Source organism: Nicotiana tomentosiformis, chromosome 2 (assembly GCF_000390325.3).
Source record: "Nicotiana tomentosiformis chromosome 2, ASM39032v3, whole genome shotgun sequence".
In the NCBI taxonomy this organism is placed as follows: Eukaryota; Viridiplantae; Streptophyta; class Magnoliopsida; order Solanales; family Solanaceae; genus Nicotiana; species Nicotiana tomentosiformis.
In genome coordinates, this window is record NC_090813.1 from 183,901,885 (window position 1) to 183,919,770 (window position 17,886).

Sequence of the window (17,886 nt, forward strand, 5' to 3'; positions counted from 1 at the left end):
CGCACCTGCGAGCTCGTAGGCGCGGTAAACCCTTCGCTTCTGGGACCACTAGCCAGCCTACTCCAAGCCACTTATGCAGTCGATGGGCTTCTTTGCGAGGTCGCACCTGCGACCAAATCCACATAGGTGCGAACGCACCAGAACTGAAGCACCAATAGTTCCCCCATGTCCAATTCTGAGTCCGATTCCACTCCGTTTTGCATCCGGGTCCCCCGGGACTCCATCCAATTACACTCACACATCCAACAATATAATATGGACCCGCTCACATGATCATAACATCAATATAACATCTAGAATTACGAAACGGATGCCAAAATGCATGAATTCGACATGAAACTCGAAACTTTTAAAAATACTTCTGCGCGTCTGATTCCTATGAAATCAACTGGGAATGACGCCAAATTTTGTGTGCAAGTCATAAATCACCATACATAACTATTTCCATGTTCGGAATCCCAAACGTACCTCGATAACACCAAAGTATACTACAAACAAACTTAAAGAACATGAAAAACCTTCAATGCACCAACTTTAAATATTAAGCGACGAAACGCTCTCGGGTCATCCGAACACACGCCCAAGTCCAAAATCATCTTACGAACCTATTGAGACAATCAAATCCCGATTCAGAGGTCGTTTACCCAAAATGTTGACTCAAGTCAAACTTAACCATTATAGGCTACTATTAAGAAACTAAGTGTCCCGATTTCTACCCGAACCCTTCTAAACCTAAACCAACCATCTAACTGGACCGTGTTGTAACCCAATCTCCTCTTCATAACACAAGATCTCATGGAAACTGGCTACTCTTCATAATCCAAGCACTTATCTAACTGGATCATGCTGTGATCTAGCACGTGCGACCTGTCAGCATGATACCTCTGGAGCATAGACACATGGAAGACCGGATGAACTCCCGATAAACTGGGAGGCAAAGCAAGCTCATAAGAAACCTCCCCAACTCGCCTCAACACCTCAAATGGGACATTAAACCTTGGGCTCAACATGCCTCTCTTCCCGAACATCATGAGTCCCTTCATCGGCGAAACTTTCAAGGGAACCTTCTCGCCCACCATAAATGATAAATCATAAGCCTTCTGATCCGCGTAACTCTTATGTCTGGTTTATGCTGTGTGAAGTCGCTCCTGAATCAACTTTACCTTTTCCAAGGCAACCTTCACTAATACAGTACCGTATAACCTAGGCTCGTCGGGCACAAACCATCTGATGGGGCGAACTACATCGTCGACCATATAAATCCTCAAATGGAGCCATCTTGATGCTGGACTGATAGCTATTGTTGTAAGAAAACTCGGCCAAGGACAAGAATCTATCCCACTGACCTTCAAAGTTAATGACATATGCTCTAAGCATATCCTCTAGAATATGAACTGTCCGCTCCGACTGCCCGTTGGTCTGTGGATGAAAATCTGTTTTAAGCTCTACTCGGGTACTCAACTCACTCTGTATTCCCTCCAGAAATGCGAAGTAAACTGAGGTACTCTATCTAATATGATGGAAATAGGCACACCATGCAACCGGACAATCTCCTGAATATAAATCTGGGCCAACCTCGCTGAAGAGTAAGTAGTCACCACCGGAATGTGACAACTTGACCAACCTGTCAACAATGACCCAAACGATATCAAACTTCCTCAACATCCGCGGCAACCCAACAACGAAGTCCATAGTGATGCACTCCCCCTTCCATTCTGGTATAACCATCTGTTAAAGGAGGCCACCTAGCCTCTGGTGCTCATACTTGACCTGTTGGCAATTTAGACATCTCGCCACATACTTAACTATGTCCTTCTTCATCCGTCGCCACCAATAATGCTGCCTCAGGTCACGATACATCTTCGTATCCCCTGGATGAATAGAATATCGAGAATTTTGCGCATCCTCTAGAATCTTCTCCTTCAAGACATCAACATTAGGAACACATAGGTGACCCTGGAGCCACAGAACACCATCCTCTCCAATAGAAACCTCCTTGGCACCACCCTGTAGTACCGTCTCTCTAAGAACCAACAAGTGCTGATCATTGTACCGACGAGCCTTGATCCGCTCCAGTAATGAAGACTGATCCACTATGCACTGAAGAACTCGACTGTGCTTAGAGATATCCAACCTCACAAGTCTGTTAGCTAAGGACTGAATGTCCAAAGCCAATGGTCTCTCCTCTACTGAAATAAATGCCAAATTACTCATACTCTCAGCCTTTCTGCTTAAGGCATCTGCAACCACATTCACCTTGCCCGGATGATAGAGGATGGTAATATCATAGTCCTTTAGTAACTCAAGCCACCTGCGTTGCCTCAAATTAAGATCCCTCTGCTTGAACAAATGCTGCAAGCTGCGATGATCGGTGTAAACCTCATAGGATACCCCATAAAGATAATGCCTCCAGATCTTAAGAGCATGAACTATCGCGACCAACTCCAAATCATGCATGAGGTAATTATTCTTATGAGGATTCATCTGACGTGAATTATATGCAATAACTCACCCCTCATGCATCAATACACAACCCAGGCCAACGCGTGAAGCATCGCAATATACAATATACATCCCTGAACCGGAAGGAAACACTAAAACTGGTGTTGTAGTCAAAGCTGCCTTGAGCTTCTGAAAGATCGCCTCGCAATCATCAGACCATCTGAATGGAGCACCCGTCTAGGTCAATCTAGTTAAGGGTGCTGAAATAGACGAGAAAACCTCCACGAAACGATGTTAATACCCAGCTTACCCCAAGAAACTCCTAATCTCGGTCGCCGTGGTAGGACGAGGCCAACCCTAGACTGCCTCAATCTTCCTAAAATCTACCTTAATGACCTCACCTGATACAACATTCCCCAAGAAAGCCACGAAATCCAACCAGAACTCATATTTGGAGAACTTAGCATAAAGTTTCTGTTCCCGCAAGGTCTGAAGCACTAATCTCAAATGCTTCTCGTGCTCCCCCATACTATGCGAGTAGATCAATATGTCATCAATGAAGACAATGAAAAATGAATCAAGATACAACCTAGACACTCGATTCATCAAATCCATAAACGCCGCCAGGGTGTTAGTTAAACCGAAGGACATTACCAAAACTCGTAGTGATCATATCTAGTTCGTAAGGCCGTCTTCGAAATTTCCGAAGTACGAATGTTCAACTGATGATACCTAGATCTCAAGTCGATCTTAGAGAATACCCTGTCACCCTGCAAATGGTCAATCAATTCATCAATACGTAGCTACAAGTACTTGTTCTTGATGATGACTTTGTTCAACTGGCAGTAATTCATGCACATCCACATACTCCTATCCTTCTTCTTCACAAACAACACTGGGGTTCCCCAAGGCGACATATTACGTCTAATGAACCCCTTCTCAAGCAACTCCTGAAGCTGCTCCTTTAACTCTCTCGGCTCCTTGGGAGCCACACGATAAGGTAAAGTAGAAATAGGCTCAGTTCCCGGCACCAAATCAATGCCGAAATTGATATCCCGATCCAGCGGCATACCTGGTTGATCAGCCGGAAATACATTAAAAAACTCTCGTACTACTGGCACTGAATCTAACGTGGAAATCTCTATAGTTGTATCCCTAACAAAGGCCAAGTAATCCAAACAACCCTTCCTGACCATATGTCGAGCCTTCAGGAAAGAAATAACCCGGCTGGAAGTAGCGACAGACGAACCCCTCCACTCTAATCTAGGCAACTCAGGCATCGCCTAGGTAACAGTCTTGGAATGGCATGGTATGGGGAAAACCAGTCCATACCCAAGATAACATCGAAATCGACCATATCGAGCAATGGAAGATCCGCTCGGGTCTTATATCCGCAGAAAGTCACCACACAGGACCAGTAGACCCAATCGCCAACAACAGAATCACCCATTGGCGTGGACACATATACAGGAATGTCCAATGACTCGCGAGACACATCCAAATAATGAGCAAATAGAGAATAAACATAGGAGTAAGTAGACCACGGATCAAATAATAATGAGGCATCCCTCTGGCAAACAAAAATAGTACCTGTGATTACTGCATCTGAGGAAATTGCCTCTAACCTAGCGGGAATAGCATAGAATCTAGCTAAAGCGCCACCTAATTAGCCTCCACCTCTAGGATGACCCCTAGCCACCTGCCCTCCGCCCCTGGACAGGCGAGCTGGCGGTGTGGTAGCTGGTATAGTAAGCATGGGCTGATAGTCCTACTGCTCAGCCTTGCCCCGAAATATGGGATAAACCTCTTCACGTGGCCAAGATCCCGGCACTCGAAACAACCCCTCAGAATGGTGGACTGCTGACCTGAAGTCTGAATTTGATGGCCCGAATACCCACTGGAGGAACCCTGAATACCTGGCAGGTGGTAAGTACTCTATGGAATGGCACTAAAATAGGGTCGTACTGGAGCACTCCGAGCAGGTGGTGGTGCTGACTGCATGGACCTGCTTGGCTGACCCCTCATGAACTGACCTCTGCATCCAGGTGGAGCACCATTGAATCCTCCAAACTGTTGGGGCCGCTTTTCCCTTGGCGCAAACTCTCCACTGCGGTTGTGAATATGCTCGATCCGCCGAGCTATATCCACAACCTAAAGAAAAGAAGTCCCCATCTCCACCTCACGGGCCATAGGTACCTGAATCTTAGGATACAGACTTGCAATGAACCTCCGCACCCTCTCTGCATTTGTGGGGAGTATAATAGCTACATGGCAAGACAAGTCAGTGAATCTTACATCATAGTCGGTGAGAGACAAATGACCCTGACAGAGTCGCTTAAATTGACCACGAAGCTCCTCTATCTCAGAAGGTGGTATATACTTCTCCAAGAATAGATGTGTAAACTGATCCCAAGCCAAGGGAGGTAAACCTGCTGGCCTGCTAAGAAGATAAGCCTGCCACCATCTACGGGCCTTGCCCTCAAACTGAAAAGTGGTGAAGTCCACCCTGTTGGACTCCAATATACCCATGTTCTGAAGCTTATCCTTGCACAGGTCAATGAAATCCTGGGGGTCATCTGACCGCTCACCCCCAAAGGTAGGGGGCAAAGCCTAGTCCATCTGTCCAGCCGGTTCTGCTGATCATCAGTCGCGACTGGTACAGCCTCTGTCATAGCCATAATAATAGGATGGGCCCTGTCAACAGGTAGTGCACCAGGGGTATGATAAACAGTAGCGGCGTGCCTTGGAGCCTGAGCGGTAGGGGTCTGTGCTCCCCCTCCCCCCCGCCTGAGATATGGCAGGGTCCACTGGAAATAAACCAGCATGCATCATAGAGTCCATGAATCGCAGCATACAACCCATGACCTCCTGGAATGTCGGCGCAGTCATGAAATTTGCTGGGGCTGGCACAACAGCAGGCGCCTCATCCTGCTCTTCAGCAACATGATCCTCCACGGGATCCACTAGGGGTACGATTGGAGCAACCCTAGGGTGCCCCAACCTCTATCTCGGCCTCTAGCAACGGGGGGAGCAGCCCATCGGCCGCCTGGTACATCCGCCGCACGCTTAGCACAATATCAACTGCATGATAGTTTATGAAGAAAGAGAAGTTTCCTAACACCCTATAACCTCTCGAAGATAGGCACGGATGTATCTACACCGATCCACAAGACTCTACTAGGCCTGCTCATTACTCGTAAGACCTATGTGAATCTAAAGCTCTGATACCAAGCTGTCATGACCCAAATCCTTAATAGGTCGATACTACACCTAACGCCATTGTTAGGCAAGCCCACAAGTGAAACTACTAATTATTTACCCCTTCTTGACATATTTTAATACGAAAATTCCTTCTTTTTAAAGAACAATTTAACTAGTTTTCATGCAACTGTGACAAGTCTTTTTAGAACAAAATGCCAACATAATTAGTATGTACTCTACGACGAATGAAATAACGAGTATAGCAGTACATAAATGCTACAAATCCCCAAAACCCGGCGTCACAAGTACATGAGCAATATAAAGAATATACAAAACTACTAAAACTACCGTCCGAAAGTACTAGATAGGAGGAATAGTAAATAAGGTGGAAGGAGACTCCGATGTTGCGGATCATAGCAAGGCAAGAAGCTCACAACTAAGTCTTCGTAGATGATCGGCTACGCGCCTGCGTGACCACTGGTGGAACCCGTCTCAGTACCTGCACATCAGTGCATAAATGTAGCGTGAGTACGAAAAATAATGCTTACCCAGTAAGTATCTAGTCTAACCTCGAAGAAGTAGTGACGAGGGGTCGACTTGACACTTACTAGAAGCCAATAATAATAATATAAGTGCATAAAATAGATATGGTAAGCATACAACAAGTATCAATGAAACAAATAAAAGCAACTACAATAAATACAACGGGAGTCCGTATTACATCACCAACATCTTATAACTGGTCGTGAAGGCACTAACTCAATTACCCAAACTGGTACCCGTTTCAATTATTAAGCACAAAGTTGCCGAGGCGAACGGCTCAATCCCATAAGAATAGTGTTAACATCATACTACTGAGGCGAACAACCCGATCCCATAAGAGTGGTGTTATCATATTGCCGAGGTGATGGCCCGATCCCATAAGAGCGGTGTTATCATATTGCCAAGGCGAACGTCTCGATCCTATTAGAGTAGAGAAGTTTACCACGCTCGCATAAGTATTTACGAGACGAGAAGAAATGGACATTTCATATTTATTAAGGATTCCTCAATTTTCCTAAATAAGAAGGCTAAGTCGATAATTGCAACTTTAAATCCCTAGTCTTAGCTCTATTCAAGACGGTTAATATGCATGATAAACACAACAGTATAATTAAAAGCATAATGTGGATCTAAGTCTACCCGGACATATCATGGAATCTAGCTACGCACTGACTCTCGTTACCTCGTGTGTACGTAGATCCACACACAAGTAATACACAATAATAATACGCATAAGGGGATGAATTTCCTCTTACAAGGTTAAACAAGAGACTTACCTCGTTCCCAAGCTCCTTTCAGGTCCACTAATCAGCTTTAAGAGCCCCAAGTTGATGCCGAACAATCCCATACTAGTCAAATGTTATATAATTTAATCAATATATACTCAAAAGTTCATAATTTAGCTTCTAGAGTCATAATCCAACCCAAATTGGAAGATCCTTAAAATTCGCTCTCGGGTCTACGTGTCTGGATTGCGAATTGTTTTGAAGATATGTATCACCCATAGTCTCACGAACTCATATATATAATTTTTATTTAATTCCCTAACCAATTTCATGGAAAAATCATAATTTTATCAAAACCCTAGGTTCTTCACAAATCCCACAAGTTCTTTTTAAAGTTTTCCATGTTTAATCTACCTAAAATCCGCATAATTAACTTGAAAATGGGTGGGAGTTACTTTCCTTAGGATATTGATGAGAATCTCCCTCAAATGTGATCTCAAAATCGCCTAAGACCAAATGAAATGTGAGGAAAAATGGCTAAGTCTCGTATTAAAAGGCCTCATTGCCCAGCGATTTCCGCTTCTGCGGACCTTGGGTCGCACCTGCGAAAACTCCATCGCAGGTGCGATCCTCACCAAGCTTGGCCAAGTACGCTTCTGCGGAGAGGCATGCGCACCTGCGAATCCATTTCTGCAGAGCTGGTCTGCATTTGCGGACTCGCGCCTGTGGAGAAATGCCCGCTCCTGCAACCCCAAGCCTCCTTGGCCTAGCACGCACCTGCGACCACCTTCCTCGCACCTGCTAGCTCGCAGGTGCGGTAAACCCTCCGCTTCTGGGACCACTGGAAAACCTACTCCAGGCTGCTTCTGTGGTCGCTGGGCCATTTTTGCGAGGTCACACCTGCGGCCAAATCCACGCAGGTGCGAACGTATCAGAACTGGAGCACCAGCATTTCCCCCATGTCCAATTCCGAGTCCGATTCCAATCCGTTTTGCATCCGGGGCCCTCAGGACCCCATCCAATTACACTCACACATCCAACAACATAAAATAGACCCACTCGCACGATCAAAACACCAAAATAACATCTAGAATTACAAATCGGATGCTTAAACGCATGAATTCGACATGAAACTCAAAACTTTTTAAAACACTTCCGCGCGTCTCATTCCTCTCAAAACAATTCGGATGATGCCAAATTTTGCGTGCAAGTTATAAATTACCATACGGAATCATATCCAGACTCATAATCCCAAACGGACCTCGATAACACCAAAGTCTATACCGAACCAAACTTAGAACTTAGAAAACCTTCAATGCGCCAACTTTCAATATTAAGCATCGGAACTCTCCCGGGTCATCCGAAACCTAATCCGAACACTCACCCAAGTCTAAAATCATTATACAAACCTATTGGTATTATTAAATTCTATTTCCGAGGTCATTTACTTAAAATGTTGACTCAAGTCAAACTTAACCATTATAGGTTACTATTAACTAAGTGTTCCGATTTCAACCCGAAATTTTTTAAACCTAAACCAACCATCCCTGTAGGTCATAAAATAGTAAAATCATATACATGGAGTCTTAATTAGGGGAACAGGGATCTATAAAGCAAAACGACTGGTCGGGTCGTTACAGCTAGAGGGCCAAACATTGGTAACATTTTCATATATACTTGTTTTTGGGGTCACTATTGAAGTTATACTAGTATTGCACAAAATTTGGCAAAGTGCATCCGCTCGGGTTTGAAGTAGTTCAATACAACTTCAGAAATCAAATCTGAAGTTTTTCTATCTTTCAAATACAACTTTAGAAATTCGAATCTTAAGTAGTTCATCTCTTCAACACAACTTCAGAATTCAAATCTAAAGCTCTTCTATTTTTCAAATACAATTTCAGAAACTCGAATCTTAAGTAGTTTAATGTCTTCAATGCAACTTCAGAAATCAAATCTGAGGTTCTTCTATCTTGCAAATGCAACTTCAAAAATTCGAATCTTAAGTAGTTCATCTCTTCAATACAACTTCAAAATTCAAATTTGATGTTTTTCTATTTTTCAAATACAACTTCAGAAATTCAAATCTTTAGTAATTTAATCTCTTCAATACAATTTCAGAAATTAAATATGAAGTTCTTATGTCTTTCAAATACAACTTCAGAAATTCGAATATGTAACGACCTGACCAGTTATTTTGAGATTCAGCATTCTGTTTAATGTTTTAAGTCTTGAATAGCTTCGTATTATGTATTCTGACTTGTGTGTATGGTCGGTTTCGGGTTTTGGGCGATTCGAGATTGATTTGGAAGAATGATTCTTGTTTTAGAAGCTTAGGTGGTAAGAGTTGACCGGAGTGTGACTTTTGTGTAGACGACTCTAGAATGGTATTTTGATTATTCCAATAGCTTCGTACAGTGATTTTGGACTGAGGCGTACGTCCAGATTTGGATTTAGAGGTCCATAGGTTTATTTGATGATTTTTTGTGAAGGTTGGAAAGTTGAAGGTTTGGAAGGTTGAGAGGTTTGACTGGGAGTTAACTTTATTGTTATCGGACTTGGATTATGGTTCCGGGAGTTGGTATAGGTCTGTTTTATCATTTAAAACTTGCATGCAAAATTTGAGCTCATTCGTAATTGGTTTGATATGTTTCAACATTAGTTTTAGAAGTTGGAAGTTCATTAGTTCATTAGGCTTTAATCGGTGAGCGATTCGTGATTTTGGTATTGTTTGATTTGATTTGAGGCTTCGAGAGAGTTCGTGTTGTATTTTAGGATTGGTTGATATGATTGGACGGGGTTCGGGGGCCTTGGGTGTGTTTCGGGTGGGCTACAAGTCATTTCTTCATGTTTTGGAGTTGCTGGTTTATGGTGTTGCAGTTGTTCTTTGCGATTAAGTGATTCTCGGAGATCAATGATTTATTTCATCGCGTACGCGACTGTGGACATGCGTTCTCGAAGGTTCAACTGGTTTGTTGTCCGCGTTCGCGTTTATGCTTCCGCATTCGCGTATGGAATCTGGGGGCTGGTAGAATATTACTCTTCGCGTTCACGGTATGTTGGATTCGTTCACGAAGTTGTTCTTCATTGTTCATCGCGTTCGCGATATATGTGCCACGAACGCGAAGCTTGTTTTCTACGGGCAGTATTTTTGTGCTTCGCGATCGCGAAGCTTCTTCAACGATCGCAAAGAGGAACACCTGGGCAAACTTATATTTACTCTATTTCTAGGATTTTTGTTATTTTATCACTTTTTGAGTTACAGAGCTCGAATTTGGGTGATTTTGGAGGAAAGCTTTACGATTTGGATTGGGGTAAGTGTTCTTGACCCGGATTTAATTATATTTCATGATTCTATCTTTATTTTTATCATTTAATTAGTGATTTGAATTGGAGAAATATTTGGGGGGGGGGGGGGAGGGGGTGTAAAAACTTTCTAAAACATAAAATGGGGATTTGAATGTCGATTTGATGTCGAAATTGCATGATTTTAGTATGCTTGGACTCGTATCGGAATGCGTGTTCAGATTTTATGAGTTTTGTTAGGTTCCAAGGTATGGGTCTGGGCTTGACTTTTTGGGTTGACTTTTTGGTTTTCATTAAAGATTGAAGTTATATTATCCAAAATTATTTCCTATGGTTTTTATTTATGATATTAAGTTATTTTGGCTAGATTTGAGCCGTCCGAAGGTTGTTTCACACGAGAAGGTCTATTTAGAGTATTGATTTAGCTTCTTTGAGGTAAGTATGTTGCCTAACTTTGTGTGGAGGAAACCACCCTTTAGGATTTGGGTTGATTGTATTATTTGAATTATGTGAAAGACGTGTACGCGAGGTGACGAGTGCGTACTATGGGCGTATATGTGGAAATTGACTGATTTAGACTCTTAGGCTTCTTATATGTATTTATTTGAAGTTGTTAGCACATGTTATATCTTTTATTTGTCAAGTGTACTCTCACATGATTTATTTAAAGTTGTTAGCATATGTCATATCGTTTACTTGTCAATTTTACTCTTATATGCTTTATTTGAAGTTGTTACCCTTTTATTGTAATGTGACCTCCTTTATTATTGTTTTATTATTAATTAAATTGTTGTTACATGATATCCTTTCGTTGTCGGGTTATTCTCATGCATTTAGACTTAGTTGCTATTTCATGACCATGTCTTTCATTGTTAGTTTATGTCATTCAATAGGATTTGAAGTTGTCATTTCATGGAACTACCTTCATTATTGAGTTTATTCTTAAACAGTTAATTGAAGTTGAAGTTATTGAAAGTCATTAACCTGTTTTAGTTGAAGTTGTTGTTTAATGGAGTATTATTCACTGTCGAGTTAATTTCCCTATTTTATTTTGTTGCTGTTGAGATTCTTGTACACATCGTGGTTAAGTCGTGGGCTATGTATTGTGATGATATTGGTATTGTTATTTTAAAAAGGATTGTGGCCTAACGGCACTTGTGGTACGAGTTGATATGCCGTGTTATTGTAATGTTGGCACATGTGATTTGTTGTGTGGATGTGGTTATGCAGAGCATAAAGGTGGTATCTCACTGCTGTTGATCATGTAGAGTGATACGGATGGCTATTGATATATTGTCTGGGCGGAGTGATATGGGTGGCTGTTGTATTATGTCTGGGCGAAGTGCAATGGGTGGTTATTGTGTTATTGTCTGAGCGGAGCGATACAAGTGGCTATTATGCGGAGTGATACGGGTGGCTGTTGATTTATTATCTAGGCGGAGTAATAAGAGTGGATATTATGATGTTGTCAACACGGAGAGATATGGGTGGCTATGCCAGGAATGATATGTGATGGCCTAGGGGCATAATGTTGATGATATTCACGTGATGGTGTGATTTTCATTGTGTGTGTCATGCACCTTACGTGACTTGTTGTGTTGTTTCCAAGGAGCTACTCGATGTCTTTGATATTACTTGTTGACTTGGATTGTAATAGTTTTTGACACCCAATTATGTCCTTCTATGCCTGAATTTATCACACTGAGCTGCTATTTTACTTTTAAAAGGCCATAATGATACTTATAATATTTTTTATATTATAACAAATATTATAAGGTTATTTTGTTTTACCCTTTTCATGAATTTTGTTACATATTAATCTATTGAATAAATAATTTTCGTCAACATACGGCATTGCAATTTATTTCCACTTGCTCAAGTATATTTACATAAAGGTACATCTATTTAAATATTTATTTTTCACTTCACAAACTTTATTTAAGTATTTAAATTATCATTAGTTAATTAGTTTTTTCTATTATCATCATTACATTATTAGTTTAATCCTATAATAATATTAAATAATATTATTAGTATCATCATTGGTGTTATTATTATTAATTATTAATGTGACATTTTAGTTCAATAACAGCCCAAGCACTTCTCCATTCGTCTAGCCCAAATCTTTTAATGTTTAGCTTTAAGGGATTTTGGCATGGTGTAACAACTTACCCGCATAATTAGCATTAAAAAGCCCTAGTTATAGATATTGGCACCAGGTAGTCAATTAATGTATATCACAATAATATGTATATCAAGATGTATATCATAATTTCATATTACTTTTTTGTGTATATTAAAATATATATATTAAAATTTTATTTTTCTTCTTTGTATATCTAAAATATGAAATTATAAATATAGTTTTTTAAAATTTATTGTTATCTCTATGCCAATGCATATGCAAGTGTATAACAAAAAATAATTATATTATTTGTACATCACAATGTATAACACATGAAATAACGTGTATACCAAAATGTTGTAACGATCCGATCGGTCGTTATGAGTATTTTAGCCATGTTTCCCTATTATTGTCTCATCTATCTTGTATTGTGGTTATGTGACTTGCCGGGGATATTTGGCTATGGTTCGGGTGAGTTTCGGAGTGAAATGGGACACTTAGTACCAAGGTTGGAAGTTTGAGTTGGAAGAGTTTACCATAGTTTGACTTTTGTGTAGACGACTCAAGAATAGAATTTTGGTTGTTCCAATAGCTCTGTATGGTGATTTTGGACTTAGGAGCGTGTCCGAATATTGATTTGGATGTCCGTAGGTCGTTTCGGCTTGAATTGCCAAAAGTTAGGAAGTTGAAGGTTTAGAAGGTTGAGAAGTTTGACCGGGAATTGACCTTACTGATATCAGAGTTAGAACCCGATTCCGGAAGTTAGAATAGGTCTGTCATGTCACTTATGACTTGTGTGCAAAATTTGGGGTCAATCAAAATTATTTTGGTATGATTCAGCTTTAGTTTTGGAAGTCGGATGTTCATAGTTTTAATATGCATGAATTGGAGCGATTCGTAGAATCGATTTTGTTTGATGTGATTTTTGGCCTTAAGTAGGTCCGTTTTGTATTTTGAAACTTGTTGGTACATTCGTACGGGGCCCTGGGTGTGAATCGGGATGAAATCAGATCATTTTGGACTTTGGTTGATTTGCTGAACCTGCTGCTGTTCTGGTGTCATCGCACCTGCGGAGAGTTTGGCCGCAGGTGCGAACACACATGTGCATGAGGTTAATTAGTGAGGGACAACTCCAGAATCAGGAGGGGTGCACCTCCATAGGCTACTCAGGCTCCACGTATTCCACAGGATTCCCAGACTTCTCAGGTCATGGTTACCGCACCAGTTGCCACTCCACCTGCTCAACCAGCTCGGGGTGGAGGTCAGACGGGTAGGGGTCACCCTAGAGGGGGAGGCCAGGCAAGATGTTATGCTTTTTCGGGTAGGACGGAGGGGGTTGCATTAGAATCAGTTATCACAGGTATTGTTCCGGTTTGTCATAGAGATGCATTAGTCATATTTGATCCAGGCTCCACTTAGTCATATGTATCCTTTTAATTTGTTCCGTATTTGGGTATATCCCATAATTCTTTGAGTTCTCCTGTCTATATGTCCATGCTTGTGGGGGATTCCATTGTTGTTGACCGTGTGTATCGGTCGTGTTTAGTTGATCTTGGTGGTTTTGAGACCGAAGTTGATCTATTATTACTTAGTATGGTAGACTTTGATGTTATCTTGGGTATAAACTGGTTGTTTCCCTATCATACTATTCTAGATTGTCACGCCAAGACTGTGACGCTGGCTATGTCAGGTTTACCACGGTTAGAGTGGAGGGTGCATTAGATTATGCTCCTAGTAGGGTTGTGTCATTTCTAAAGGCTTAGCGGATGGTTAAGAAGGGGTGTGATGCTTATCTAGCCTTCCTAAGGTATATCAATGTTGATACTCCTACCATTGAGTCAGTTTCGATAGTGAGAGACTTCCCGGATGTATTTCCAGCGGATCTTCCTGGCATGCCGCCCAATAGGGATGTCGATTTTCTTATTGACTTGTTGCCGGGCACTTAGCCCATTTTTATTCCACCATATCGTATGGCCCCAGCGGAACTGAAGGAGTTAAAGGAGCAGTTGCAAGAGTTGCTTGATAAGGGTTTCATTCTGCCTAGTGTGTCGTCATGGGGTGCTTCGGTCCTGTTTGTGAAGAATAAAGATGGTTCTATGCGCATGTGTATTGACTATAGTCAGTTGAACAAGGATACAGTGAAGAACAAGTATCCATTGCCACACATTGATGACTTATTTGATCAGCTACAAGGTTCCAGAGTGTTCTCAAAGATTGATTTGCGGTCAGTTTATCATCAGTTGAAGATTTGAGATCCGAATATTCTGAAGACTACCTTCAAGACTTGGTACGGTCATTACGAGTTCCTTGTGATGTCATTTGGGCTAACCAATGCCCCAGCGACATTCATGCACTTGATGAATAGTGTATTTCGGCCATATATTGACTAATTCATCATTGTGTTTATTGAGTATTCAGATAGCCCCATATGAGGCATGTATGCGAGGCGATGTCGGTCTCCGGTGAGTTGGTTTGAGTCGGGTGAGGCGAGGCTATTGGGTACTGACTTGGTTCAGGATTCTTTAGAAAAGGTTAAGTTGATTCAAGATCGGCTTCGTACAACCCAATCTAGACAGAAATGTTATACTGATCAGAAGGTTCGCAATATTGTATTCATGGTTGGAGAGCGGGTCTTGTTCCAGGTTTTTCCTATACAGGGTGTTATGAGGTTCGGGAAGAAGGGCAAGTTGAGCCCTAGGTATATCAGACCTTTTGAGATTCTTGAGAGGATTGGTGAGGTGGCTTACAAGCTTGCATTGCCATCTAGTCTAGCTGCAGCTCATCCGGTATTCTATGTTTCTATGCTCCGAAAGTATCACGGTAATCCATCTCATGTGTTGGATTTCAGCTCAGTCTGGTCGGACAGGGATTTGTCTTATGTAGAGGAGCCGGTGGCCATCTTGTATAGGAAGGTACGAATGTTTAGGTCGAAGAGCATTGCTTCAGTGAAGGTTCAGTGGAGGGGTCAACCAGTCGAGGAGGGGACTTTGGAGACCGATCATGATATGCGTAGCCATTATCCTCCTCTTTCGAGGGCGAATGTTTGTTTTAAGAGGGGGAGGATGTAATGACCCGGCTGATCGTTTTGAGTATTTTAGCCCTGTTACCCTATTTATTTCCTCCTCTATGTTGTATCGTGGTTATGTGACTTTTCGGGGGTGTTTGGTTATAGTTCGGGTAAGTTTCAGAGTGAAATGGGACACTTAGTCCCAAGGTTACAAGTTTGAGTTAGAAGAGTTGATTGTAGTTTGAATTTTGTGTAGATGACTCCGGAATGGAGTTTTGGCTGTTCCAATAGCTCTGTATGGTATTTTTAACTTAGGAGCGTGTGTGAATGTTGATTTGGACATCCGTAGGTTGTTTCGGCTTGAATTGGCGAAAGTTAGGGAGTTGAAGGTTTGGAAGGTTGAGAAGCTTGACTGGGAGTTGACCTTATTGATATAGGGGTCGGATCCCGATTTTGGATGTTGGAATAGGTCTGCCATATCACTTATGACTTGTGTGCAAAATTTAGGGTCAATCAGAGTTGTTTTGGTATGATTTAGCGTTTGTTTTGGAAGTCGGATGTTCATAGTTTTAATAGGCTAGAATTGGGTTGCGATTCATAGAATCGATGTTGTTTGATGTAATTTTTGGCTTCGAGTAGGTCCGTTTTGTATTTTGGAACTTGTTGGTATATTCGGACAGGGTCCCGGGAGCCATAAAAGTGAATCAATATGAAATCGGATCATTTTGGACTTTGGTTGATTTGCTGAACCTGTTATTGTTCTGGTGTCATCGCACCTACGGAGAGTTTGGCCGTAGGTGCGTGTGGTTGATCACATAAGTGAGGATCTATGGACCAGGCAGTGATCGCAGATGCGAGGTGCTTTCTGCATCCGCGTGCTCGCAGGTTCGAGGAAATTGGTCGCGGATGCGGAAAAGGCTAGCCAGGCCTCGGGTCGCAGAAGCGGAGGCCCTTCCGCAGGCCTGAGAGCCTAGATGCGCCTGGCTTCCGCAGGAGGGGACGCGCATGTTTCTCCGCAGAAGCAGACTTACCCAACCTTAGTTGGAACCGCACCTGCTATGGATTTTTCTGCATGTGCGACAAGGAGCCCGCAGAAGCGTAAGTCGCTCGGCAGAAAAGGCTTAGGTCGAGGGTTTATTTTATTTTCCATATTTGGACCCTGAGAGCGCGGTTTGTGGCGATATTTGGAGGGATTTTCAAGAAAATCACTGGGATAAGTGATTCTAACTCGGATTTGGCTATATTACATAAATCCATCATTATTTTTGTCATTTAATTAGTGATTTGAATTGGAAAATTTGGGGAAAATTTTGAAACTTTTTAGACTAAATTTTGGGGATTTGAAGTCGAATTTGAGTAATTCTTGCATGGTTTGACTCATTGTTGAATGGGTGTTCGGAATTCGTAAGTTTGGTCAGGTTCCGAGATGCGGGCCCAGGTTGACTTTTTGAATTGACTTTTTATTTCTCTTTAAAGATTATAACTTTATTATTCGGAATAACTTCCTATAGTTTATATTTATGGTATGAAATTGTTTTGGCTAGATTCGAGTCATTCAGAGTTAGATAATCGCATGAAAGGCTTACTAATGGATTAAGTTAGCATTTTTGAGATAAGTGTCTTGCCTAACTTTGTGTGGGGGAATTACCCGTTAGGATTGGTGTTGTTTTGTGATAATTGTGATATGTGGAAGCCGTGTACACAGGGTAACGAGTGTGTACACAGGCTAAATATGGTAATTGACCGGTGTTAGCTATGTAGATTCCTTTCAAGCCTTTAATTGAGTTGTCATAATATGTTTTACTCATCATCATTAGTCTATCTTCACATGCTTTACTTGACATCGTTAATACTTGTTTTATCTCTTTCTTGCCAATTGTCTTTACATGTTTAGTTGAAGTTATTTCCTTATTCATTATTTAACTGTTGAATTCCTTACTTGAAATTGTTATTTCTTGGAAAATCTCATTATTGAATTTGGTGTTGAAGTTATAAAGGTCGTGATTCACGTTGAGGCAAAGTTGTAATTTGTTGAAATACCATTCTTGTTATTCACTTTCAGTTGCTATTGTTGAGACTCTTGTTCTTTTTGTGGTTGAGCCATGGGCTAATTATTGTGAAAACACTATTATTGTTGACTTCTTTGGCAAGTTGTAGTATTTGGCACTTGAGGTGCGATTTATGATATGTTGTGATATTGATACGCATGCGATGGTATAAAGATTTGGGGTTGAAACGCATGTGGTGAGATAAGGTGGCTTGATACACGTGTTGCTAGTAGGGGAACTACTTGAAGCCACGCGTTGTGATAAGGTGGGATAAAACGCAGGTAGCTATTTTGGAAAAATGATTTTTAAAACTAAATGCAAGGTTCCCGTGGTGATATAAGAAAAATTGTGATTTGTTTTGTGATATGATACTACGAGGTGGTACCTCGGTAGTGATTCTTATTGATCCCTTTTTTATTACATCACTTGTGTTTTGGTTGCTTTGTTTCCTTGGCATATTATTCCTTGTTGTCTTCCGAGATGCCTTATTTG

The 17,886-nt window shown here is 41.5% G+C and overlaps 1 protein-coding gene across 1 annotated transcript; it reads right to left on the reverse strand.

Moving 5' to 3' along the window:
• Positions 1-806: 806 nt before the first annotated feature.
• LOC138906227 (uncharacterized) lies at positions 807-4,971 on the reverse strand. The gene is made up of 9 exons (XM_070194758.1): positions 4,639-4,971; positions 4,408-4,593; positions 3,848-4,012; positions 3,256-3,647; positions 2,844-2,971; positions 1,854-2,189; positions 1,467-1,624; positions 1,164-1,346; positions 807-1,064 (listed from the first exon to the last, which is right to left on the reverse strand). The coding sequence occupies exons 1-9, from the start codon at positions 4,969-4,971 to the stop codon at positions 807-809; spliced, it is 2,139 nt and encodes a 712-aa protein (XP_070050859.1).
• Positions 4,972-17,886: the final 12,915 nt, after the last annotated feature.